We start from the raw sequence: 25283 nt of genomic DNA on the forward strand, positions 1-25283 counted from the left end.
TACTTCTTGATAAACTGTTACTTGACATCTCTGTATTCCTAAAAGATATAAATATTTGTAGGATCTCAATGTCAAGTCAGTGGAAGAGCTCTGGTGCTTCTTGGTCTCATATGCATGGTTGAAAAATTAACAGCCATGACTGCCAGATTTATTAACAAATAATAAATTTATGAACTTAAAAAAAGAAATTGTGGTTGTTCGTTCTGACCTGTCTGGTGGCTACCTGGAGGACCAACTCAAAGAACCTGCTTTCTCTCTCCTAATTCAGAACTCTCCCAATACTAAAACAACTACCCAGGAGCATTTGTAGAAAACATTTACAGGCAAATGTACTGCAATAGTCCTTGCTGCCTGGAATAATAGATAGACAAGGGGGAAAAAAAGAGACTAACCAAAATCTTAGAAAGGCTGGGAAATTATGCTTTCAGGAATAAAAACACTGAAAAGCTCAGACACCTTCCTGGGAATACGGAAGGCCACACACATGTGCACTTGCAGAGAAAAGACAAGAGAAAGGCCTTAAGCTCTCACTTCTGGCTGACTTTCAGGGTATGCACAACAAGAAAAGGTGGCAGAGTTGAAAACTGCCTGGTTGAGCTCTGAAGACATTCCTTAGAAGAAACCATGGAGGCCACATGGCAGTGGGATGAAATATTCAAAGTTCTGAAAGAAAGAACTGTCAATTAATAATTGTAATTCCAGGGCTTCCCCGGTGGCACAGTGGTTAAGAATCCACCTGCCAATGCAGGAGACACAGGTTCGAGCCCTGGTCCAGGAAGATCCCACATTCCGTGCAGCAACTAAGCCCATGCGTCACAACTACTGAGCCTGCGCTCTAGAGCCCATGAACCACAACTACTGAAGCCCATATGCCACAACTACTGAAGCCAGTGCACCTAGAGCCCGTGCTCTGCAGCAAGAAAAGCCACCACAACGAGAAGCCGGTGCACCGCAACGAAGTGTAGCCCCAGCTCGCCACAGCTAGAGAAAGGCCACACACAGCAACGAAGACCCAATGCAGCCAAACATAAATAAATAAATAAATAAATAAATAAATGAATAATAAATTTATTTTAAAAATAATAATTATTATAATTCCGACTTAACTATTCTTCAAAAATAAAGTAGAAATCTCCCAAGAAAGGAAAGTTCAGGATCAAAAGGCTTCACTTGTGAATTCTACCAACATTTAAAGAATGTGAATTCTACCAACATTTAAAGAAGAAAAAAATACCAATACTCTTCAACTTTTTTGCAAAAAACAACAGAAGGGAATCCTTCCCAATTTCTTCTATAACATCAGTATTACCCAGGTACCAAAGCCAGACAAAAACAACACAAGAAAACTACACATCGATATCCCTTGTGAACATAAATGCAAAATCCTCAGTAAAATACCAGTAAATGAAATTTGGAAGAAGATTAAAAGCATTGTACACCATGACAACTGAAATTTATCCCAGAAATAAAAGAATGGCTCAAGAACTCAATGCAATATATCATATTTATAGAAAGAAGAGGGGAGAAAACATGTCCATATCAACTGACACAGAAAAAGTACTTGACAAAATCCAATACTCTTTCATAATATAAAACACTCAACACACTAAAGAGAACTTCCTCAATATGATATAGGATATTTATGAAAAACACACAACTAACATCATACTTAGTGGTGAAAGGCTGAAAGCTTTCTCTCCAAGATCAGGAAGAAGTTAAGTATTTTTCTCTTGCCATTCTATTCAACATTGCAGTAAAGGTTCTAGCCACGAAACCAGGCAAAAAAAATTTTTAAGGCATTCAGATTGTAGAAAAAGAAGTAAAACTATCACTACTCACAGATGACATGATCTCATACCTTGAAAACTATAAACACACACACAGACACACACACACCCCCCAATGAATGGAGCTAAAAACAAGTTCAACTAAGTTCCAAGATACAAGGTAACTACATGGAAATCAGTTTTATACCCATATACACTTAAAATGAACAATCTGACAAGGAAATTAAGAAAACTATTCCATCTATAATAGCAACAAAAAGAATAAAATACTTAGGAATAAGTATTTCACCAAAGAAGTGTAAGACTTTTACATTGAAAACTACAAAGCACTGTTGCAAGAAATTAAAGAAGGGATTAAATAAATGGAAAGACATCCCATGTTTATTGATTGGAAAATTTAATACTGTTAAGATGACAGCACTCTCCAAATTCAGCTATAGGTTCAATACAATCCCTATCAAAATCCCATCTATTTTGAATAAATGATTAAACTAATCCTAAACTAATTAAATTCATATGGATTTACAAGGAATCTTGAATAGTCAAAACAATCCTGAAAAAGAAAAACAAAGTTGGAAGACTCATGCTTCCCAATTTCAAAACTTACTACAAAGGTACAGCAATCAAATACACATATAAATATAAATCAGTGCACTAGAGCTGAGAGTCTAGAAATAAACCCATACATCTATGATCAATGGACTTCTGACAAATGGTCAAGGCCAATAAGTGGGGAATGAACAGTCTTTTTAACAAATGGTTTTAGAACAACTGCAAATTGAAATACAAAAGAATGAACTTAGATCCCTACCTCACACCATATACCAAAATTAACTCAAAATTGGTCAAAAAGCTAAAACCATAAAATCTTAGAAGGAAACATAAGTGTAGTCTTCACAACCTTGGATTAAGGAACAATTTCTTAAATATGATACCAAAAACAAAAGCAACAAAAGGAAAAACAGATAAAAGGGACTTCATCAAAATTTAAAACTTTTGTGTATCAAAGGAAACTATCCAGAAAGTGAAAACACAACACACAAAATGACAAAAAACTTCTGCAAATCATATATCTACGAAGGGTCTAGTGCCTAGAATATGCAAAGAATTCCCACAACTCAACAGCAAAAAGATATACAGCCCAATTAAAAATGCACATAAACAGTCATTTCTCCAAAGAATTTACACAAATGGCCAATAAGCACTTAAAAGAATGCTCAACATCATTAGGGAAATGAAAAGCAATACCACAAAGAGATACCACTTCACACCCACTAAGATAGACATAATAGGAGAAGAAAGAGAAAAAAAAAAAGCAGAAAATAATGAGTCTTGGCAAGGATGGGGAGAAATTGGAACCTTCATACATTGGAAGTAGACGTATACAACAGTACAACCACTGTGTGTAACAATTTGGCAGTTCATCAAAAAGGTAAATATAGCAATTATATTCTTAGGTATATACCCAAGAGAACTGAAAATGTTGTTCATACTGGAGCTCATATATGCATGTTCAAAGCAGCATTATTTTTATTAGCCAAAAAGTAGAAACAACCCAAACTTGCAACTGATAAATGCATAAACAGAATGTGGTATATCACTATATAGTAGTTATTTTTTGGCCATAAAAAGTAATGAAGTACTGATACATGCCACAACATGGAGAAACCTTGAAAACACGCTAAGTAAAAGAAGCTAGACAGAAAATGCCACATATTGTATGTGGCATTCTCCATCCAGAATCACAGATAGAGTCAGGGTTTTCTTTCTGGAGTTTTGAAAATACTCTGGAGTTAGATGGTGATGATGACTGCACAACAATGTGAATATACTAAAAACCAATGAATCGTACAGTTTAAAATAATTATAATAGTAAATTTATGCTATTTTATCTCAATTAAAATTTAAAACCTCCCTGAAGTATTCAGAACTCTGTTCCGAGGAACACTGGTCCAAGCAACTAACGACTGCCCTTTCTCACTCGAAAATAACAAAATAAAAACAAAACCCTGGGATCACCTGTCTCTCTTAATTAGTATGCCTCATAATTTAAATATACAGTTACACATTAACACATCTACCACCCTGTCCATACAGCTCTCAAATATTTAATAGCAATATGTGGCTCTACCTAGATTTACCGTTTAATCCACAAACCTGGTCACATTTTGCCACAAAATCAAAGCATTGTAATAAATAGACAAGGAAATAAATATGCACTGAAGGGACTTCCCTGGCGGTCCAGTGGTTAAGACTCCACGCTTCCACTCAGGGGGCATGGGTTTGATCCCTGGTCGGGGAACTAAGATCCTACATGCTATGCAGTGGGGCCAAAAATCTTTTTTTAAATCTTTTTAAATAAATTTTTTAAATGCACTGAATAGAAGATTCCTTAAACCAAGCAGGTAAGATAATAGAGATCAAATGAGGCAGGAGAAAAAACAATACAATCTAATTTATAAATTTATACTTCATTATCATTACTGGTTCCTTTTGCTTTTCTAACATTGTGGCCATTCTTTACGTCACTTTCTTGTCTTTTATTACAGGTTTAAAAATTGAGTGGTGGTTCTCTTTCTACTATGTTCTCAAATTTCTGTTCAAAATTCTTGACCAAAACAAAAACAAAAGCACAACAGTTTACCAGTAGTGATACTAAGTAAACAGAACAGACATTGGAAACCTACAATATAAAAATGTATAATTAATCTAGCCACTTTATCTTTAGCCAGATATTCCTTGGTGTTTAGGAAGTCCTATGGTGTAGCAAGAGCCATGTTCTTGTAACTACAGCAATAATTACTTATAAGGCAAAATTACAGTCAGGATTCTTTTCACAAGTGGGTCTTTACTTATTTCATAAAAACTTCAGCTACTGTATATGGTACTCTTTCAAGCCATCAAATGTCACATAAAATGATTCCCAAATGGATAACACAGACTTGAATAAAAACTTAAACATATGCAAATTCAAAAAGATTAATTTATTCTACATTTTAATACTGCCCAAGAGTAGGGGACAGTTCTCTCCTTCAGGTTCAATTTAATTTAACATCAAAGGAAATAACTCACTTTACAAAAGCCAGAATTCAACAATAAACAAGTAAATTATAGCATACATGTATGGCATGTTTTTGTGGTTTGTTTTATTTTCCAGCTATAACTGACTGCAAATAAAAGTACATTTTATTATACTTCTGTTTAATATTCCAGTAGCATTTGAACTAAAATAAACCATTTATAAATGATTTGGCAATAGATGGTAAATTATAGAATGTACCTGCTAGTATAACAATATCAATGAAGAGGGGTTTTTTCCTCTTTTGTTTTTGTCAATGCTGAGATATTTCCAACAGGTTAACTAGTATAGAAAATAATAAACACCTATGTATCCATTTCATCAAACCATACCATCATACTGTATTTGCCTCAGAAATTTTTTATCAATAGCTTTTACAACTTTAAGCTATTTGGGGGGCTCATTAAAAAGTCAATGAAAATAAACAATAAAAGTAAAATTTTCCTTGTGATTTATACCACTACAAATTTATTTAAACTCAGCTTAAAATAAAACAGCTCAATAAAATTCATACTAAAATTATCTAACAACTTCTGGACTTACCTCATGTTTTTGAAGTATCACTAAACCTACATTTTAACAATTAAGTTGGTGAAAATAAAATAATTTATTTAACAAATGCCTATTTCATATATCCAGAAGTCCTAGTCTGAACATATGTTCATATTACAGAATAGGTTTAAAAAACTATCAATTCAAACATTACTCTCTAGGGAAAAATAAATCCTAATGTAACTAGCAGGATAAACAACTCATTAAAACTCAACTTGGACAAACTCCAGGATAAATTTAAGGAAATAGAAACAAGTAGGTCTTGATTGTGTAGTAACAAAGACTGAAAATGAATATGCCCTAATTAACAAACACTTTAAAAGATTCTGTCTGTTCCATTTGCTGACAAATTACAATACGGAGCTGACAAAAGCTTTGGACCAATCTGGCACTGCTATAAAAAAAATTCTTCTTTTGAAATTTTAAATAAAAAACATGGAAGTCATTCTTATTCCTCAATGCAAAGGAACTAACTTAAACAATCCATTCACACTCACAGCAGTACTATAAAATTTTTGCCATACATACACTTCAGGAACAACCATCCATTCTTTTAAAATCAACACACCTCACAGCAACTGAAAGAATATCCTCAGCAACAGCTGGATCTAAAGATTTATACAGAGTCCCCAAATGCAAGGTCTGAATGTACAAATTGGTTCCAAAAATGTATTTTTGTTATTACTCATATCCTGTACAGTAAAATAAGATTAGATCACTTTTTCCAAAATAAAATGAGTACAAAACTCACTAACTCAACTGAGAAATGAAAGCAGTTTAAAAAACTAAGAAATGTGTATTTAGTTCTGCACACAACGACTCTTCAACTTATGCAATATATCAATACTCGTGGAAGGGGAAAAAAATTTTTGACCTAAATCGTAGGTAAAATGAAAGGTTAAAGCTCCTCTTTCCTCCTCCTGATCCCACTCCACTCCCCACAGATAACCACTTTTTATGAATTCAGCATACATACCTACAGACCTCTATTGATTTTATGTATTCATAGATACACTTATAATTTTAATGGAGATATATATATATTTAAAAGTCTACAGCCTGCTTTTTTTTTTTTTTTTTTTAGCGGTACGCGGGCCTCCCACTGCTGTGGCCTCTCCCGTTGTGGAGCACAGGCTCCGGACACACAGGCTCAGCGGCCATGGCTCAGGGGCCCAGCCACTCTGCAGCATGTGGGATCTTCCCGGACCGGGGCACGAACCCGTGCCTCTTGCATTGGCAGGCGGACTCTCAACCACTGCGCCACCAGGGAAGCCCTACAGCCTGCTTTTTATGACTAAGCAATATGTCCTAGTGATCAAGATCTTTGTACATCAGTACATATTCTTCCACGTTGGTCTCTTTAATGCATGCTTCACATTTTGCTGTCTGAATCAAGATTTACATTCATAGGCAGTGTATCAGTGTATTGTTTTCTCAACATCCCTACAAGTATTAACTGTTATATTTATTTAATTACAATAATTTTAGCATTTGCAAATAGCTGTAAAATACAAATTATATCCTGCTGTGTTGAGACTTGAAAATATTTTATCATTTTTCAAATTTCTGAAGTAAATATTTGAACTTAAATATTAGATAACAAATGGACAGAAAAAATGAGAAGTAAAATTTGTCTATCACTAAAATAAAAATATAATGAATGCCTTGATTATTATAATATATAAAGTTCAAAATCTTACAATGAACTACAGGTGGTAGCAAACAAACTAAATAAAAAAGGAGGAAAATGTTATCTCTTCATTAATCTCATCATCTCCCAGACAAGTTATTCAATATAGACAGTTCGTCTACTTAAGTAAAAATGTTTACTCAGGAAAAGAGAGAGAGAGGAAGTGTGTTCATGCAATATATCTTATATATGTAATTAAAAACATTCAAATATTACCTTGAGAATTCTGATTAGAGAAATCACTAAAATTTTAGTTCAATTTCAGTAATTAATTAAAGTCATTGGTTTTTGCTTTGGCCAAGGGCACATTTTACATATATTATGTATGTAAAAAGAAGAAAAACTTGGTTATCAAAAGAGCATACAATCTAAAATCTAATCAATCAGACCACGAAAAAGCACAAAAATAGCTGAAAAAATTAGCAAGTGCATGTCAATAAGTATTTACTTGTGCTTTCCATAGTTTCAAGGTTTTGAAGATAAATGTCCTCCACAGAAAAAGAGATGGTCCTTACTGAACTTAATGTAAAAAGAATGGAAAAAGCTATTAAATAATCACAAAAAACAGTGTAAAAATCACCTCTATGAAAACTACAGTGAAAAATAGGAAAAATAGCCCATTAAAGAAAATATTAGGGGGGCTTTCCTGGTGGCATAGTGGTTAAGAATCCGTCTGCCAATGCAGGGGATATGGGTTGGAGCCCTGGTCCAGGAAGTTCCCACATGCCACAGAGCAACTAAGCCCGTGCGCCACAACTACTGAGCCTGCCCTCTAGAGCCTACGAGCCACAACTACTGAGCCCACATGCCACAAATATTGAAGCCTGCGTGCCTAGAGCCCAGGCTCTGCAACAAGAGAAGCCACCCACAATGAGAAGCCCATGCACCGCAACCAAGAGTAGGCCCCGCTCGCCGCAACTAGAGAGAGCCCGCACGCAGCAACGAAGACACAACACAACCAAAAATAAAAATAAATAAAATAAATTTTTTTAAAAAAGAATATATTAGGAAGATGTGATCTAGTCAGAGAAAATATCAATTGGACCAATATCTGAGGAGTAAGTAAAAATTATTTAGGCTATTGATTACTGAGACAATATGGTGAAAGACTTGGTTGAAAAAGAAACAATGAAAAAGGCAAGGAGGTGGGAGGGGATAGAGAGGAAGATACTCAGATGAATCTAGACAGCCAAGAAGGGGCTAGACCATGGAGGACATCACTGAAAGTTTTAAAGATCTTAATCTTTACCACAAAAGCTATGAGAAGCAAAGTATTTTAGGCAGGAGAAGGACATAATTAGGGAAAGCAAAGACCATATCTTACTCATAATGGGACTCCAAGGCCTATGACACAACAATTCTCACATGATAGTTACCAAAAAATTATTTTTAAAACAAATAAATGTCTAATTAACCAGTTGAAACTTAAAAAGTGCTAAGTATTAACAAATTCATCTAGGAAACTGGAAATATTTTTTAAAGTTATAAATCATAATAAAGAATACAATCAAACCTATTATCAAGAACTTGCTAATAGCTACCAACATGCTATTAATGGCTCCAATACCAACACTAAACTAGACCTCTGGAACAACTGAAACAAGTGATTTCATCTTTCTCGATCCACAGTATCATCTTCCCTAATCCTCCATTTCCATATCTATAAAAGAGATAATAATACATGACTTGTTTATTCCAAAGGTTGGTTGTGACATTCAAATAAATCACTGTATGTAGTGGAATAAGTACAAAATGCTACACAAGAGTATTACAATGCTGTTCTTAGAGATTTTCTTCTTCTACTAACTATGCACTGTATGATCTTTTGAGCACAGGGACCTCCAATGATTATTTGTTCCTATATTTCAAGTTAGTATATTAAAAGAGATTAAATCATCAAACACAGGAAAGAAATTCAGAGGCAATTATTAAAAACAAAAACAACACTTAGCCTAAATTTAGTGATTTCTAACCAAGAGATTTCTCTTTTAATAAATACACTGTATACTAACAACTTAGAATTCTTTTGAATATACTCAAGTTTCAGTCCCCAAAAAATAATGAAACACAGATGTATTTAAAAGATATTGTCACTAATATAAGATGTTGTCATATTATATACTGACATCGAGACAGTACAAAATGTCTCCCACTGTTGTACATAGGTAAAACCAAATACTGAGAAAAGGCTACTATTAATATTATTCTTCTCATAGAAAGAGATGTAAGTCTTATAGTCATATTCTACGGTGCCGAAATTTAAATTTAAAGGCAATAATCTAAGAAGGAATTATAAATGTTCATTTGGCTACCACTAAACAATTTTACTAAGTTTAAAACTTTTAACAAGGGAAATAGATGGATCATAATTACCTATACAACTTTATACCCAACTGATCATAAAATTGCATGTTGAAAATACCAAATTTTCCAAAAGCAAAATCGAAGGAAACCTGTTCTCATTGGACCAACACTTTCCAGTTGTTAACATATGTTGCATGCTCTTTGTGCCCTTGCTAAAAGAATCAAAGGGAAAAATCTAACTAGTACAAAGATAAGTGCTATTTACTTGTAGCTGTGTTCTTCATGTCTTTTTTTTTTTTTTTTTTTTTTAATCTCTGAAGGTAATTTCAACACTGTGTAGCAGGGAGCAATCCTTGTGAAATAACTTAGGCAAGAATATTAGTAAACAATCATCAGGCTGTTAGCAGACAAGGTACACATAAGATTGTCTTAAAGGCCCAATCCTACTTCCTAACAAACTCCCCAGACTAGAGGCAGATTTGGGGCTCCTGGGCACTGGCCCAGATCAAGTGCTGGCACTTGACCGTGGAGGTGAGGGCCCTTCCCCCTGGCTCCCTCTCAGCACTGTCCCCACATTCCTTTCTATGCCAATCAAACCCTTGCATTCTTCCATAAGACCAGAAAACAGAAACCCTTTGTCCTTAAGCTGAACAAACATTTTGATAGGAAGCCCTTAATTATTCATAAAATCTTGGTATTTAGCCTTGCACTGACCTAGACATTAGAAGACCACCAGTGCCCTCTACTCACACAGAAAATAAGACCTAGATGAGTCTCACAGAAAAACGACGGGCTCTCCACTCAGAAACCTTAGTTCGAATTTTTAAAGCTAGGAATTCATAGTTTAGTTCTTGGCGTCTGCATAACCTTGCATGTTTAGCGCTGGTTTGTTCACAGCTTGTTGGCAGGTGTCGCTTTTCTGCATTAAAAATGTTGCTCATCAAGTCATTTACCATTTTAAAGGAAAGCGTAGAAGAAGCTTCTGGTACTGCCATCAGAAACTCTCTGTTGAAGTTGCTCTTGGTTGAAATATTTTTTTAAAACCTGTGACCTCCCACAGTCGACTCTCTCCTCATAGGTGACTCCTCCCGCAGCTCCTGGCTTCTACTGCAAAAAGACGCTCTACTGAGTTGACGTCCACCATCCATTTAGGCCTCGCATGTGGGGTTCCTTTTAGAAGGACTCAGCTCTAGCTCAGTTCTGCAGGGGCCATGACTGACTCTTGAAAAACAAGCACCTCTGGTCGCCCGTGGTAGATGAATGACTCATTCCTACTGCAGACTTCTGCAGACTTCGTGTTTCTCTTTTTATACGAGCAGCTCCAGTCAGACTTTGACTTTTAGAAGTTGTTTACATATGAGACATACATAGTTGTTGTGGCCACCCAACTTCAAGGGACACATGTCAAGCTCTCCAAGGGTTTTGTTTGTTTGTTTTGTTTTTAAGAAATTTTTATGGCAGCCGTGGCAAGAAATCTCCGTGCTCTCCATTGGCTGCTTGAGTCCCACAGCTCAGATGCCAGGTGCCAGAGTGCTGCAATGCACCACACAGACAGGCTTCTTCGGCTTCAAACATTCCTGCAGGAATGCAGGGCAAAAGATGCATCCGCAGGGCAACTAGCTAACAAGCTGCCAGCCAGTCATGCCCTGGTCAGCCTACAACAAGGGAATCGAGATAGGCCATTACCTTTATCTTGAGCCAACTGCCCTCACCAAAAGCTGACAAACTTCAGGGAGAGGAAAAGGAACTGAATGCAAGAGAGAAATTTTGGGGGTGATAGAAATGTTCCATATCTTGATTTTGATGATGGCTACATGACTACATACATCTGTCAAAAATCACTGAATTGTTGTCACATAAAATTGTTGAACTTTGTTGTATTTAAATTATAGTCTAATTTTAAAATGAAAATAATGTTACTGAAAACACTGGTATAATTAATATTATAAACCATTAAAGAGAACTTTATAAACCACATTCTACACAGCTCCAAAGTACTATGAAAGCTTGCTACAGTTATATGGTATTTTCAGGTGTAACAAGATCCCTAAGTATTTTTGTAATTTTTAAAACTACTCACAGGGAGTTTACGAGAATAAAATAAGAATACTTCGAGAAATAAATTAAGTATTAAAAATTAAGTATTCACCTTCAAATATTATTCCTCCAAAAAAACAGTTAAAAGAAAAAACATAGTGAAACTAAAAAGAAACTAACATCTAGAAATAGAAACTCCAAGAGCACTCATATATCTGAATGTTTGCATTTATCAGAGAGAATAAAAACGTAAGATATTCAAGAATGGTTCATTTAACTTATATTTCTCTTTAGATGCTAGAATCTATAAGAATAGTTGCTTTAGAATATTAGAGCTTCGCTTATTTAAAAAAAAGTAAAGATGAACAAAAAAAGGAAACTGAGTTTGGGTAGTTTGCCTACCTTTTCTTCCTTAAACATTAATATGATTGACTATACCTGTTCTTTTTTGCTGTCCTCTTCAAAAGATAAGTTAACAGATTTTAAAATATTTATTAAATTAATTAAATTCTAATTTGGTTCATTTTAATTAACATTTATTGAAAGTCAACTATATGCTAGGTCCTGGGGCATAAATGCAGATGTGAAAAATAAAAATAGTCAAGATGCAAAAATCATAAAGTGCTATAATGACAAGACTAGGCATTTTCAAAGTGAGTTAATTTACCACAGATTAAAAAAAAAAAAAAAAAGGACCTACTACCAGCTATTCATCTCCCTGAGAAAGACAGACAAGTCTGATACAGATTAAATTCTATATTTATGAGTTTTAATACCAATAATCACAAAGCAAGAAGGAGTCCAAACACCAACCCCACCTCTATAATTTCTCAAAAATTATGGCAAATGTTTATGTCTACTTGAGATTGAAGAAGGGGCTAATGACACAAAAGGATATTCTTAGAACACCACAGTTAACAGTAGCAACTGTAACAAGGTTTTAAAACCCCTCATCCAACTCTGTAATTTAAATCTCTCTGGATAACAGTAAGGACAGTTATTTGTAAGCCTCAATACATTTTACCTGGGTAAAGAAAGCAACATAGAGATGTAGCATAAAAGACAAGTTAGTTGCTGACAATGCTGTGTCAAGAATGATCTTCAAAAACATTATGGTAAGTGAAAAAAGCCAGAAACAGGATACCACATTTTGTATGATTCTATTTACATGACAGAAAAGATAAATATATGGAGAAAGAAAGAAGATTAGTGATGACCTAGGGCTGGAGATGGGGATTAAATGTAAATGGGTTAAGAGGGATCTTATTGGAGGGATGAAAATGTTCTAAAACTGATTTATGTTAACAGTTGCACCACTTGGTAAAGTCACTAGAAATCACTACACTCTACACGTGAAAAGGGTGAATTTTACATTATATAAAGTATGCCTCAATAAAACTATAACATAAATACAAGTTAGCAAAGCTATTCCTATAAAATGATGTCTAAGGATGCGATCTTAATGCCAGCTTGCAATACACTCTCTCATCAATGGTGGAAGGAACTGCTAATCTTGGGTCTGGATTCAAATAAACCTAAAATTGAATTCTAGCTTAACTATTTATAGATGTATTAGTATTCAGAAGCTAAGACAAAGATATGCATAAAATGTATATAATAGTATGTCTCTCATAACGTTACTATGAAGATTAAAGAGATAATGCATATAAGACTTAGCACTGCTTCTGGCACACATATGCTATTAATATTAAATCTATATTATTAAAATTCTCACAAATTTCTCACAGACACATAAGTTGAAAAATAACTGTTCATGAGTTTTTCAAATATAAATTATATGCAAATTAGAAATACAAGTATTTCTCAATGAATACAGAAAGTAACTATCAGCATGAGCTGTGATGATGAAGTAATGATATTCTGAAAGTCCTGCCAGAAAAATTAATCTCAGTAATTTGTAGTCAAAGAATATATCTTCACATGAACATATTTATCTTAATACAATAAATAAAGCTTTTAATTAGAAGGACTTTATGGATTTTTGAGGTGTATTCACACTAAACATTATAATGTAGAAGAGTGGATGTTAAGAGTATAAAGCAAGGATACAATTTAAAAATATGTGCATTTTATAAATAGGTCTTAAAGGCCTTAATATAAGTTAACCTCCATAAATACTGGAGACTGTGTACATGTTAAAATAACTGCTGAGAAATCAAATTTTTAGAAAAGCTTATATAAAGCTGGAAAATAAAAAAACAGTATGTTTAATTTATTAATTCAACTAGTTTTCACTTATCTGTAGGAACCTATATTTCAGTTCCAATCACTGTTTGCTTTAATACTAATTAGATGGTTTTCACTTCAAACATAAATCATTAATAAAATTTAACAGAAAAATATTGAATAATGTTAAAATATTATGCAGTTAAAAACTATGTAAGCATCTCCTTCCAAGGCCCAAAACAGCAAAAAGGACAATTTTATAATTAGATTTTAAAAGACAATATACACTGCTTCTTAAAGCAGTTTTTCTCTCCTTAAAATTCCTTTAATTTATTGTGTATTCTCTGATGACATGAGGGCAGGCATCTTGCCTATTTTGTTTATTGGTGCATCTCTAGCCAGGCCCTGCAGAGTGTATGGCATGCAGTGGGCATTCATCACCTATCTGTGGAATAGACCTGAATGAATAATAAAGAACAAGCTCAAGTATGCAAAAAGGCAGACAAACATAGTGGAAAACCTCCCTGGAGTTTCAAAAAAAAACTGTAACGGATTAGGGAACACTGTTCAAAAATTGAAGAAAATATGCATCCTGTCTATTCTGGTCAGCCTTCCCTGCTTTAATCAACATGATGAAGACACAAAAGAAGAATTAAGCATTTTAAAAAAGACAGTAGAAGACAAAAACAGTATGAGCAAAACAAAAAAAGATTCTAAGAAATATGCAAAGAAATGCTTGATTTATAATGAAAAAATGGCTACATTAACAAAATAGGGCAAGTCACACAACACAGAATCCCATAAGATGGAAGATTAAGTTACATTAAGTACAGAGCATCCAGCATGAGTCCACTGTTGTATGTCTGACCTGAGATTACAGTTCATATAAAAATACAGCACCTTAGTAAACAATATAAGTAAGACCTAACCATTTGCTACAAAGGGAGCTATTACAGTAAAAAAGAAAAAAAATTCAGCAAGTTATCCAAATCAAAAAAGAAAACTGTAATGAGAACAGTTTGCACTATGAACTGTCCAAATCAAATTTACCATATGATGTAATGGAGAAATTGATCAGATGGGCTATTTTCATTGTGATCACGTTTAACCATCTCTAACGTATAGGCTAATGAGATAAAATAAAGCACGCATATTTTGTTTCCTTTAAGGCTGTAAAATTTGGACTTACCCCACACTTAGGGTCTCACAAGATAGGACATTCTTGTGTGCTCAATCTAAAATTTCAGATGGGCAAAAAAATGTATTTTCTAAGGAAATTCAAAGATGACATACAAAATGAATGCATGAATTGAGTCAAAGACAAATGAAGACTGCTGTATGTCTCACTTTCAAACTTCCCTAAGCTTCTTTAAAAGATCTGTAAATTTTTAAGAACTGTACAGCTATTTGATTGGAATAGATGCCATTCACATATTTCGATAAGTTTGAATCTTACTTTGATGAAGAAATATTTGATTCGCCTCTCTTTCATTCACTTGATTCACCTATCTTTGAAACAGAAACCTGTATCTGCAATGTATGTCCATTTCAAGAGGATGTGACAGAGCAAAAAAGCAAACAATGCTGGATTTTTCAGAAACTAACATATGAATCCCAGTCTATCCTGAAATGTTTAGCTATGTGACTATACACAGATAAGTGTTCATATCTGCTTGTATTTGTTAAAACATATTCTCTATCATCAGATTGTTAAACTCAATGTTAATATCTATCACTAGAGAAATAATTTGTAATCAGAGTATGTGCCTTGGCTGAACTGATTTACCATTTGATAATACTTCAAAGAGCTATATTTCAATATTCTCTTTGATTTCAAATTGAATAGCAATGAGCACTAGGCCTATGATAGTATTTTTTTTAATAAATAATACTCACGAAAATAATTTTGGATTCCTTTAGCACTACCTATTTTTTTAAAAAGTTTCCATAATTAATACATCTTATTGCTAATAAAAAAGGTGATGAAGCAAATATGCATATGGATTTCAAAACATGACATATATATATGTCCACCCAGAATGGGAACCATGAGGTATTTATAAATTCATGTTAAAAACAGGTACTAAGAACCCAACCTTCCTACTATTTCTAAAACCTTCTATGTCCTCCTAACCTATTCCGAATAAAAGAAAGTAATGAGGTGAATGGTCATTTGATTTAATTGTTCACTTTTTCATTTGTTTTAATTTTTGTTTTATTTTGCAGTACTGAACTTGTCTATAACCTAAAGACTTATAAATTCCATATGTCAAGCACTACATCTACCTTTTGCAGAGCTTAACAGATATATAACTTTAAAACATGAGAAGAAAATTAAGCAGAAAAAGATCTCCCTATACCACAAAAAGTTACAAAATCATTTTGTAGAAAAACAATCTATTATAAGTAAGCCATCTCACAAACAGTAAGAGCAAAAAATACTGTGAAGATAAACTTGTAAACAACCCAAAGAATTCTAACAAATTCATCTCTTTCTTCTCTTCCCCAAATTAAGTAGACCTATTCCAAATAAACACATTACCACCACGTTTTACTTGCTTAAGCTATACCAATTCTTAAGAAAAACTGTGTCAAGTCTAAAAGTTAACATTTCAAACAAAAAGTAAATGATATAAAGGAGATAAACTCAGCTTCTGGCTTTGGAGTTAAAGTAGACAGACTTAACATTGAAAAGCAATGCAGTCCCACAGAATTGGATGAAAAATTTACAAAATCACATATATATAATAGGGGATTAATATACAGAATATATAAGGAACACCTTCAAATCAACAATAAAAACAATCCAATTTAAACATGGGCAAAGGACTTAAATATATGTTTCTCCAAAGATGATTATAAATGGCAATAAGCACTTGAAAAGATGGCGGAAGTAGGGGGTTGGGTGAAACAGGTAAAAGGGATTGAGAGGTACAAGCTTCCAGTCATAAAATAAATAAGTCATGGGGATATATATACAGTATAAGGTATATAATCAATAATAATGTAAAAACTTTGTATGGTAACATGGTCACTAGACTTACCATGATCATTTCATAATTTATTCAAATGCTGAATCACTATGTTGTGCATCTGAAACTAACATACTACTGTATGCAAACTATACTTCAAAAGAAACCAATAATCATTAGAGAAATGCAAATGAAAACCACAATGAGATATAATTCTATATTCAATAGGATGGCTATCATCAAAAAATGGAAAATAAGAGTTGGTAAGGAAGTGGAAAAACTGGAACCCTTGTGCACTGTTGATGGGAATGATGGTACAGTCACTGTGAAAAACAGAATAGCAATTTCTCAAAAAATTAAACATAGAATTATCATATGATTCAGCAATTCTACTTCTAGGTATATACCCAAAAGAACTGAAAGAAGGGACTCGAACAGATTATTTGTACATGCATGTTCACAGCAGCATTATTCACAGTAGCTAAAAGGTAGCAATAACCCAAATGTCCACTGATGCATAAATAAACAAAATGTGGTATTTACATACAATGAAATATTCAAACTTAAAAACGAATGAAAGGAAGGAAAGGAGGGGGGAAGGGGGAGGGGAAGACATTTTGATATATTCTATAGCATGGATGAATCTTGAAACTTTACACTAAATGAAATATGCCAAATACAAAAGAACAAATATTCAATGATTCCATTTACATGTGGCATCTAAAATAGTCAAATTCATAGGGACAGAAAGTAAAATAGTAGTTACCAGGAGCTGAAGGAAAGGAGGAATGGGAGTTATTGTTTTAATGGGTACAGAATATAAAATTTCTGGATAGTGGTAATATGAATAGTGGTAACAGCAGCACAACAACGTGAATGTACGTAATGCCACAGAACTTACACTTAAAAATGGTTAAAATGGTAAATTTTACCATGATAAAAATTAAAACAATAATAATTTTTAAAGCGGTGTGATACAGCTGAAGGAGCCCTGAATCAAGAAAATGAAAATCAAATCGAGGCACTGATATTAACTGTGTGCTCTTAACTAAGTAACTTGACCTCTCTGGGATTCAGTTTTTTCATCTTTGAAATGAGAAGATTGTAATAGATGATGTCGGTGTCTCTTTTCAGTTCAAAACAGTCCATGAAATCATATTCCAGACGCCAGAAGAACCAAAGCTGAAAATCAGGCTGCTGCCACTCAAGTGGAGATAAGAGAACTAACATCTCAGTTAAATTTTACCAGTTTTAAGACATTCTGCTACAGAGAATGTGAATCTGAATCACAAAAGCAGACAGATGAAAATAAACACAGCTTTGGAAACAAGGGAATTAAAAAGATCTATCTCCAGGAACATTAAAAACACCCAACTCTATGTTCCTAAGGCCTCAAACTGGGCAGTTAAGCAAACACCATTTTCAGTCCTGTTGGGTGGGTTACTTATTCTCTGTTTGCTAATAAATATTATGGGCATTTTTTTTATACTTGAAGGGCCCAGCTTCCATTAAAGCTAAAAGTATTTACTCTGGTGTTACAGCAGAAAAATGGCTGCTTCAGTTTCCATTTCAGGGAGGCAAAAGGATCACCTCTCCCTATCAATACCATGAACCTACTAGCACCAAATCCTGTATTTCCCATTTAACACTGAACTCAAACACAGATTCCACAGAAGCATCTTCCTCCCACAAATAAACTGTTCAATAACTTCACTAGTCAAAACCAAGCTATCTGGCACTGTGCTAAGTAAGGAATGGATACTTAGATGGATCCCTTAATCTTGTAAAGAAATACGTGTTTTCCCACATTCCTATGAGTATGAAAATGGCTCATGACATAAATAAGCAATAATTATGAAAAAGAAGAAACATGAAACAGATTTTCATTCAATATGAGAAAGAGCTTTAGAGCTGCCCAACAATGAATCTGGCTGCCTCAGAAAGTAGCTAACTCCCTTTGAATAAAATGTTCAAGCCTTGGATAGATGACCATAAATCAAAGCTATGTCATAAAGTCTCAGAAATTGAGATAATACCTAAGATTCCACCTAACTCTAATAAACTTCAATTCTACGAGATTAGCAGCATAGTAATATCTATATACTATTAATTGCTACTAGGAGAATTCAGACTTACTAGCCGTACTATCATAACTAGCCTCTCTACACATGGAAATTCATATTTACTATAAGGCAAGAAAGTATATTGAGCTTTTCAAAGATGATTAACAAAAGATAATTTATATCTTCACTCCTTTCGGGTAAGGAAGGGATCAAGGACTTTGGAATCAAATAACCCTCCATGAGAATCCTTGTCCAGCCACTATGTGACTTTGGACAAGTTATGTAACCTCTCTGAGTTTTTTTAGTTTTATAAGAGGGAATATCACCTAACCTCACAGGGTTGTTATGAAAATTTTGTTAAACTAAGTGCCTAACACTGTATAAAAAAGTACAGTATTGTCTTTCAAATTCTACCCATTCTTTAATAACCTGCTTGAAAGTTACCTTCTCCATTTTCTCCATGACTTTCTAAGCCAAAGTAATTTTTCTCTGAACTTCCAAAATTTATTTATAAATAAGATCACATTTTTGAACCCTCAATTATAGGAGAAAGTGAACTTGAAACTATATTATGGTCGTAGTTTAACAGCCTGATCAGAAAGTAATGCGACTAATGAATATCTGATTAACTGGTTTAACTATTTTTAAGTGTTCATATTAAAAAGTGTAGACATCCTTATTTGTGTACAAGTCCAGGCCCAAAGTAGTCTTCCAGATTCCTCCCCCACTGTATCCCTTCACAGATCTAAATGGACTAACCCTGACTTTGTCCAGACAATATTGTCACCTAGAAGCCTCTACACCCTAACCAGCCTCTGAATACCTGGGTATCTAACTGATTCAGCCATTAAAGCCCAATTCCAATGCCACTTCTCTGAAGCCATTCCTGAGGTCCTAGAGAAATTCTCTAATTTTTTTAAACTAACAAGAAAGACATTCTGCTTAAGCCTCAATTTTGCAATTTAATGACAACTGTTTTCATCTGTGTCTGTGTCCTCCCCTACTAGACTGTAAGTCTTCCTGGTGAGGGGATATCTTTTACCCTCACTGCATTCTACTTTATTCTTTCCCCAATCCCAACACTTAGCAAAGTGCCCATCAAGACACAGAAAAATGAAAAATATTTAATGACATCTAATATCCCCTAATACAACTGAAGCATCTTAAGGGAAAGAAAAAATGGCAAAGGAATAAAAAAAGAAATTGACACAAACTTCAGGCACCTATTTTTAAATTAAAACTGCAGATCAAGAATGTGTAAATCGTCAATGTTCATGCAATATAACATTGTATAGTGACAAAGGCAAACTATCTAAAAACTACATTACACAGTATAGACGAATCTGACAAATTATTTTAAGTGACAGAACCAGTCAAAAAAGGAATATATGTTGTATGATTCCATTTATATTAAATCTAAGAATATATGCTATTAGATACCAGGATAATGATTAACACTAGAGGAGGATGAAAGAGAGAGGCTTTTGGGATGCTGATAATATTCTGTTTCTTGATCTTGCAGCTGGTTACCAAGCATTCAGTTCAGTTATGAAACATCATAATATACATACTTTTCTATAAGATATTAATATTTAAATCAGAAATTTTGAAAGAGTTGAAATGTTTATCATTTCTCTGTTTTGAAAAAAATGTTAAGGCCAAGAATATATCTAAAAGCCTAAAAGCATTATCACTGTAGAAATTTATAATATAACTATGGACAGTAGACCAATGCTTAATTCTGCTAGCAAAAACAATGCTATCATACTTTATTGTCCTTTAACCAACCATTTACTGCCCTTTTTTAAACATCTCATACCAAAAAAAGAGTCAAGTTAAAATTTAAATTAATTGCTCAAGATTTATGTCATTAATTATTATTTGTCACTGCTTTTCTCACCACACTCTACACATTTCAGTCCTGTTCGAAAGAACTAAAACAGCTAAAGTTAACCTGATATAAAAAAATGAAAAAAAATTTTTTGAAAAGTTTATTTTTTTATGTTTGAAAACTATGTAATATAGAATGAAAGATACAATGTAACCAAAATATTTTGAAAAAAATAAAATCTAAGAAACTGGAGTTTTGTAATAGCTTGCTCATTCAGGTTAAAATATATTAACATGAACATTTAAATGGGAGAGAAATAACTTTTTTTAAATGTTACTTAAGCCACACATTTTAAAAATTACCAAACCTGATTAAATTAAATATTATTTGTTTGCAGCTTCACATATAATTAATATCTCAATTTAGAAATATTTTAAAACAAAAATTATACACTATTTTGCTGATTTAAGTAAAATCTAGATTTTCATTACTAACTCAAACGTACCAACTAAAAAATTTTCAATGTGCTATAAAATGCCTTTGTTTCAAATGCTGTGGCCTGTAGTAAATATGCTCTTCTCATTACAGCATGAAATATAAACACAGCTTCATAAATGTGCTTTAAGAAACTCTGAAATGTGAATTTTAAAAGTCCAAATGAAACAGCTTGTATAATTTGAGGAAGGGAGAGACCATGAATGGGGACAGAGCTGACATAATCCTCACTCACTGCAACAGTTAAATAGAATTCTCAGTTCTCATATGATTTCTATTTAATTCAAGTATTATATGATGTATTTTATCTGGTATTTTATTCATTTCATTTAACTAAGATACATCTCAATTTATTGAGTTTTGTACTGATTACTTTCAATTTAGAGCTGCTAAGAATAATTATAGTTTACTTTGTATTTGCTAAGGAAAACAATTTAAAGAAACTATTTCAAAACAACATACTTCTGTAAAGCATAGCAAAAATACCACTGAAATAATGTAGAAGTGGTCTTAACTACAAAAAAAGAAAATCACATCCAAATAAATATTAGCATTCTGTGATCTCATGCTTTTAGTATTTAATTGGAATATTTTCATTTAGATGTCAGCAGATATATTTTAAACCAAATTTGGCAATATTTAGAGTAAGCCTTACACATCCTTGACATGTCTTACCTATTTAAATATTCAACTTTTTTCATAAAAAGGCTATAATTCACTTTGGAAATTTTGGCTGTTTTATTTTTAAAAAGAACTTAACTGTTTCCCACGGTGAACTGCATTGTATCTAATAAACTTTTAGGGTCATGAGTGATAAATAAATCAACAGATACAAATATCTATTAAAGTTGATATTGACTTATCAACTGGTAAGTCATGGTATTTTGTAATAGATCAGAATATAATACTTGGCTCAAATGCAACATGTAAACAATAATAAAAAGTTGAAAAGTGAATCTCTACACAGCATAAGTGCCATATGAGGACTATGGATGACTAAGGACAAAATTAAACTTATCAAGAGAAATTAAGAATAAAGTAATTTAACAGTGATTTCACTTTATAGAAGAACTGGTTCCAAGACTGAATTAACTTCAAGTTCTATATTTTTTTAATTTTCTGAATCAACAGGCAAATTTCTTTGAAAATGTTAGCATTTACTTCACAAATTTCATTTTAAAAGTTATATATTATTAAAGGAACTATATTTTTAACAAATGAAGTACTTTAGATAAGTCAAATCTATTTTCTGAAAGTTATGTTGCTTTTCATAAATAACTAATGAAAATACATCCTACAAAAATAAGCTTAATACTAATTAGGAGGAAAAAGCAAAGATGTATTCCCAATAATTGAAATGATCCAAATTTTAAAATACAGAAATATTTCACTAGAATATAATTTCATTTATTTAAATCTTATTTCATACACTTAAACAATTATTTCTTTAATATTAAAAACACTGCTTTCAACTAAAAGAAAAAGGTATGATTAGTAACTATTGACTCTCTTTTTATAAATCTCTTTTAATTCAGGAAGAATGACCTCCAAATAAAGGAATCCAATACTAAATGAAAGTAAGGGCTAAAATCAGTTTCTGCCCAAATGCAGAGTGACTGTAAACAGACATGTCAAATATACTAAATCTATGTCATGGATATACTTTACTCAGTGGTTAGGAATACACATGAAATTGTTACTTAGTTGAAAAATACTTTGGCCTTGATATTATTTGCAACTTATTAAAAAATCTTTGTAACCTCTCAAAAAAGAAAAAGAAAAAAAAAAAATAAAGTACTTGCCCTGGAGTTCCTATACAATGTGAAAAAGCAACATTTTACTATAGCTGCGATATGGATTGACAGTTATTACCCCAACAACAGTTATCACCACCACAAATACTATAACCTAATAGATTTCAGATATTTAAAAGAGATTTTTAACATCTCAGTAAAAAAAAGATACATGAAGTATTAACTTCACATATTTTTCTAAGGTTTTATATAAAACTAACACACTGGCATAAGACAGATACGATTGGGTTTTTTCCCCTCCTAAGATAATAAGTGAAAATTACCATAAACCATACTTTAACACAATACTTACCAGCATGTGGACAGTTTCAGAAGTTTACCATAAAGAGCAGTGCTGAAAGAGGGAATAATCGGTACAGGTATGCAGTAAGATCCCCTACAATCCAAAGAGGTCAGTCCTGCCTGGAAACCAAATATCTGCAACAAAAAGAAAAGATCCAAATGTTCACAGAGACAAAGTTTTAGTAAGCACAGGATGAAATACGTCAGTTTCAATTTGCTCTACAACAGCTGCACACTAAATATGTTCTGATGTCTTTTTCCACTTCCCAAACATCAACATTTTCTTCTATTAAATCTGACATTAACTAAGTCAGAATTAAGAAATTTAAATACACAATATTTCTTTCATATCCCTGCAAGATTACTCTTCTTTTGACCAATTTTAGGTTTCACATTTTATTTCTATACATAACTCTCATTTAGCATTTTATTGTCTGCTACAATGCACATATTCTCTGTTAAACTGACTACATTGTGCACATCACAGATATTGTTAATAAATCACTGTTATATCATTTTATTCCTAAAAGAATATTAACTACAACAAAAACAATCTTAGAAAGTATTTTGCCTTCAACTTACAGTATGCACACACAAAAAGGATATCCCAACATATCCTAAATAATGTTACATCTTTTCCCTTTCTTTTGTGAAAATAATGGTAGGGCTGAGGTTTTTCACCTCAGGTAATTTGGTACATGGCATAAATTACTCTTTATAAATTTATTCTTAAAACTAGCATGTCACACTCAAAAATTTTATAAGCATTCCCTGAAATTCCTGAAAACTACATTTGCCTTAATAGGAAGAATCAATGTAACATCACATTTTACACGAAACGTTGCAGAGAACTGAATATATTTCTTCTTCCATTATTTTCAATAAAGTAAATGTCTCAAACAGGAAACACTGACACACAGAGATACAAAACAAAGAGTTACTGTTTTCCAACAACATGCAAAAGCCGTTTAACCCCAACATTTGTTTCATTATTATTTTTTATTCCTTGGGTTTATAAAGCACTAACTTTCTTATCTCTAGGATTAATATTAGCTGCTAAATTCTACAGTGAAACATGTTTAAAATATACCTCAGTAACTAATTTCCAATACAAAATACTTTCATTTAATGAACATAAACTAATGATCAATTTCTTAGAAAGTAATATTAAACTGCTTCCAGTTTCAAAAAGCTATTCTGCTCCTACCATTCATCAAACTGACAATGTCAAATCTTTTCCTGTAAAGTCGGTTTTCAGTGAACGAAGTAACATTTTGGAAAATGAACATTAGTTAGAATTTTGTACTTTCAAAGAAAAACTGCATTTCAAAGGGCCTACCTACTTAATTACTATCAAGAAAAATGAAAGTGATATACCTATTGATTACTATAAATCCCACTATTAACCAAGATGCAAGAAATAAAGAACTGAGAAGAAAAAGAAAAAAGCATGTTTCTGATACTTAATTGATCAGCCTTAAAAATTAAGTTATGCCACATTTATATTCTTTGAAGACTTGCTCTAAGCAACACTATATGCAAAGAACTTCTGGGCACTGTACAATTTCAGCATTTCATATTTCCTCTGAAAGGGCCAATATTTAAAAGTTTCTGAAATTTGCAATTATTAATACCACTTAATACAAAGCATGATTATTCAAACGATGCCCAACCTCCAAATATTTCTAGAATATGAATCAGGATAATACTTTATCAAACTAGATTATCTGTGTTCAACTAAGAACTCTCTCGAGTCACCTTCTAATACTCTATAAATGTCCCAACAGTATAATCACAGACACTATCATTAATGTACTCAGATGGAAACTGGGTGTTGAGGAGATCCCCTGCTGGTTGTCTGCAGAACTGCAAGGGACTTTGGGGAAGGTCCTGCATATTATTCTGTAATTTTTTTAAGTTTTTACTAAATGTACATGTTGTCCAGAGATGACTCCAGAGAACATTCAAGCAAGTATAAATTACAGTGAAATCAAAAATAATTATTTCAAAATAACCATCAAAAATAATTATTTCAAAATAACCAATTTCAACTCTCTCTTTTAAATCACAGCAGTAAGACACACAGATTTACAATACCTATATAACCGAATAACTTGTCAACAACCCTTGACCAAGATTACAAATACTTTATCTAGAAAAAGGAAAACCAGCACAGTATGAATTGAGGTT

The 25283-nt window shown here is 32.9% G+C and overlaps 1 protein-coding gene across 15 annotated transcripts in view; it reads right to left on the reverse strand.

The window, feature by feature from the left end:
• Positions 1 to 25283, reverse strand: part of VPS13B (vacuolar protein sorting 13 homolog B) — a 795728-nt gene that overhangs the window by 656218 nt on the left and 114227 nt on the right. For all 15 annotated transcript variants that reach the window (XR_013824628.1, XM_079901966.1, XM_079901971.1 and 12 more), the window contains one exon: positions 23104 to 23228. Coding sequence is in view for 14 of the 15 variants with exons in the window: in XM_079901966.1 (XP_079758092.1) it covers positions 23104 to 23228 (125 nt within the window). In the remaining variant the exon portion in view is untranslated. The remainder of the gene's footprint in view (positions 1 to 23103; positions 23229 to 25283) is intronic.

This window comes from Stenella coeruleoalba (genome assembly GCF_951394435.1).
Source record: "Stenella coeruleoalba genome assembly, chromosome: 17".
Classification (NCBI taxonomy): Eukaryota; Metazoa; Chordata; class Mammalia; order Artiodactyla; family Delphinidae; genus Stenella; species Stenella coeruleoalba.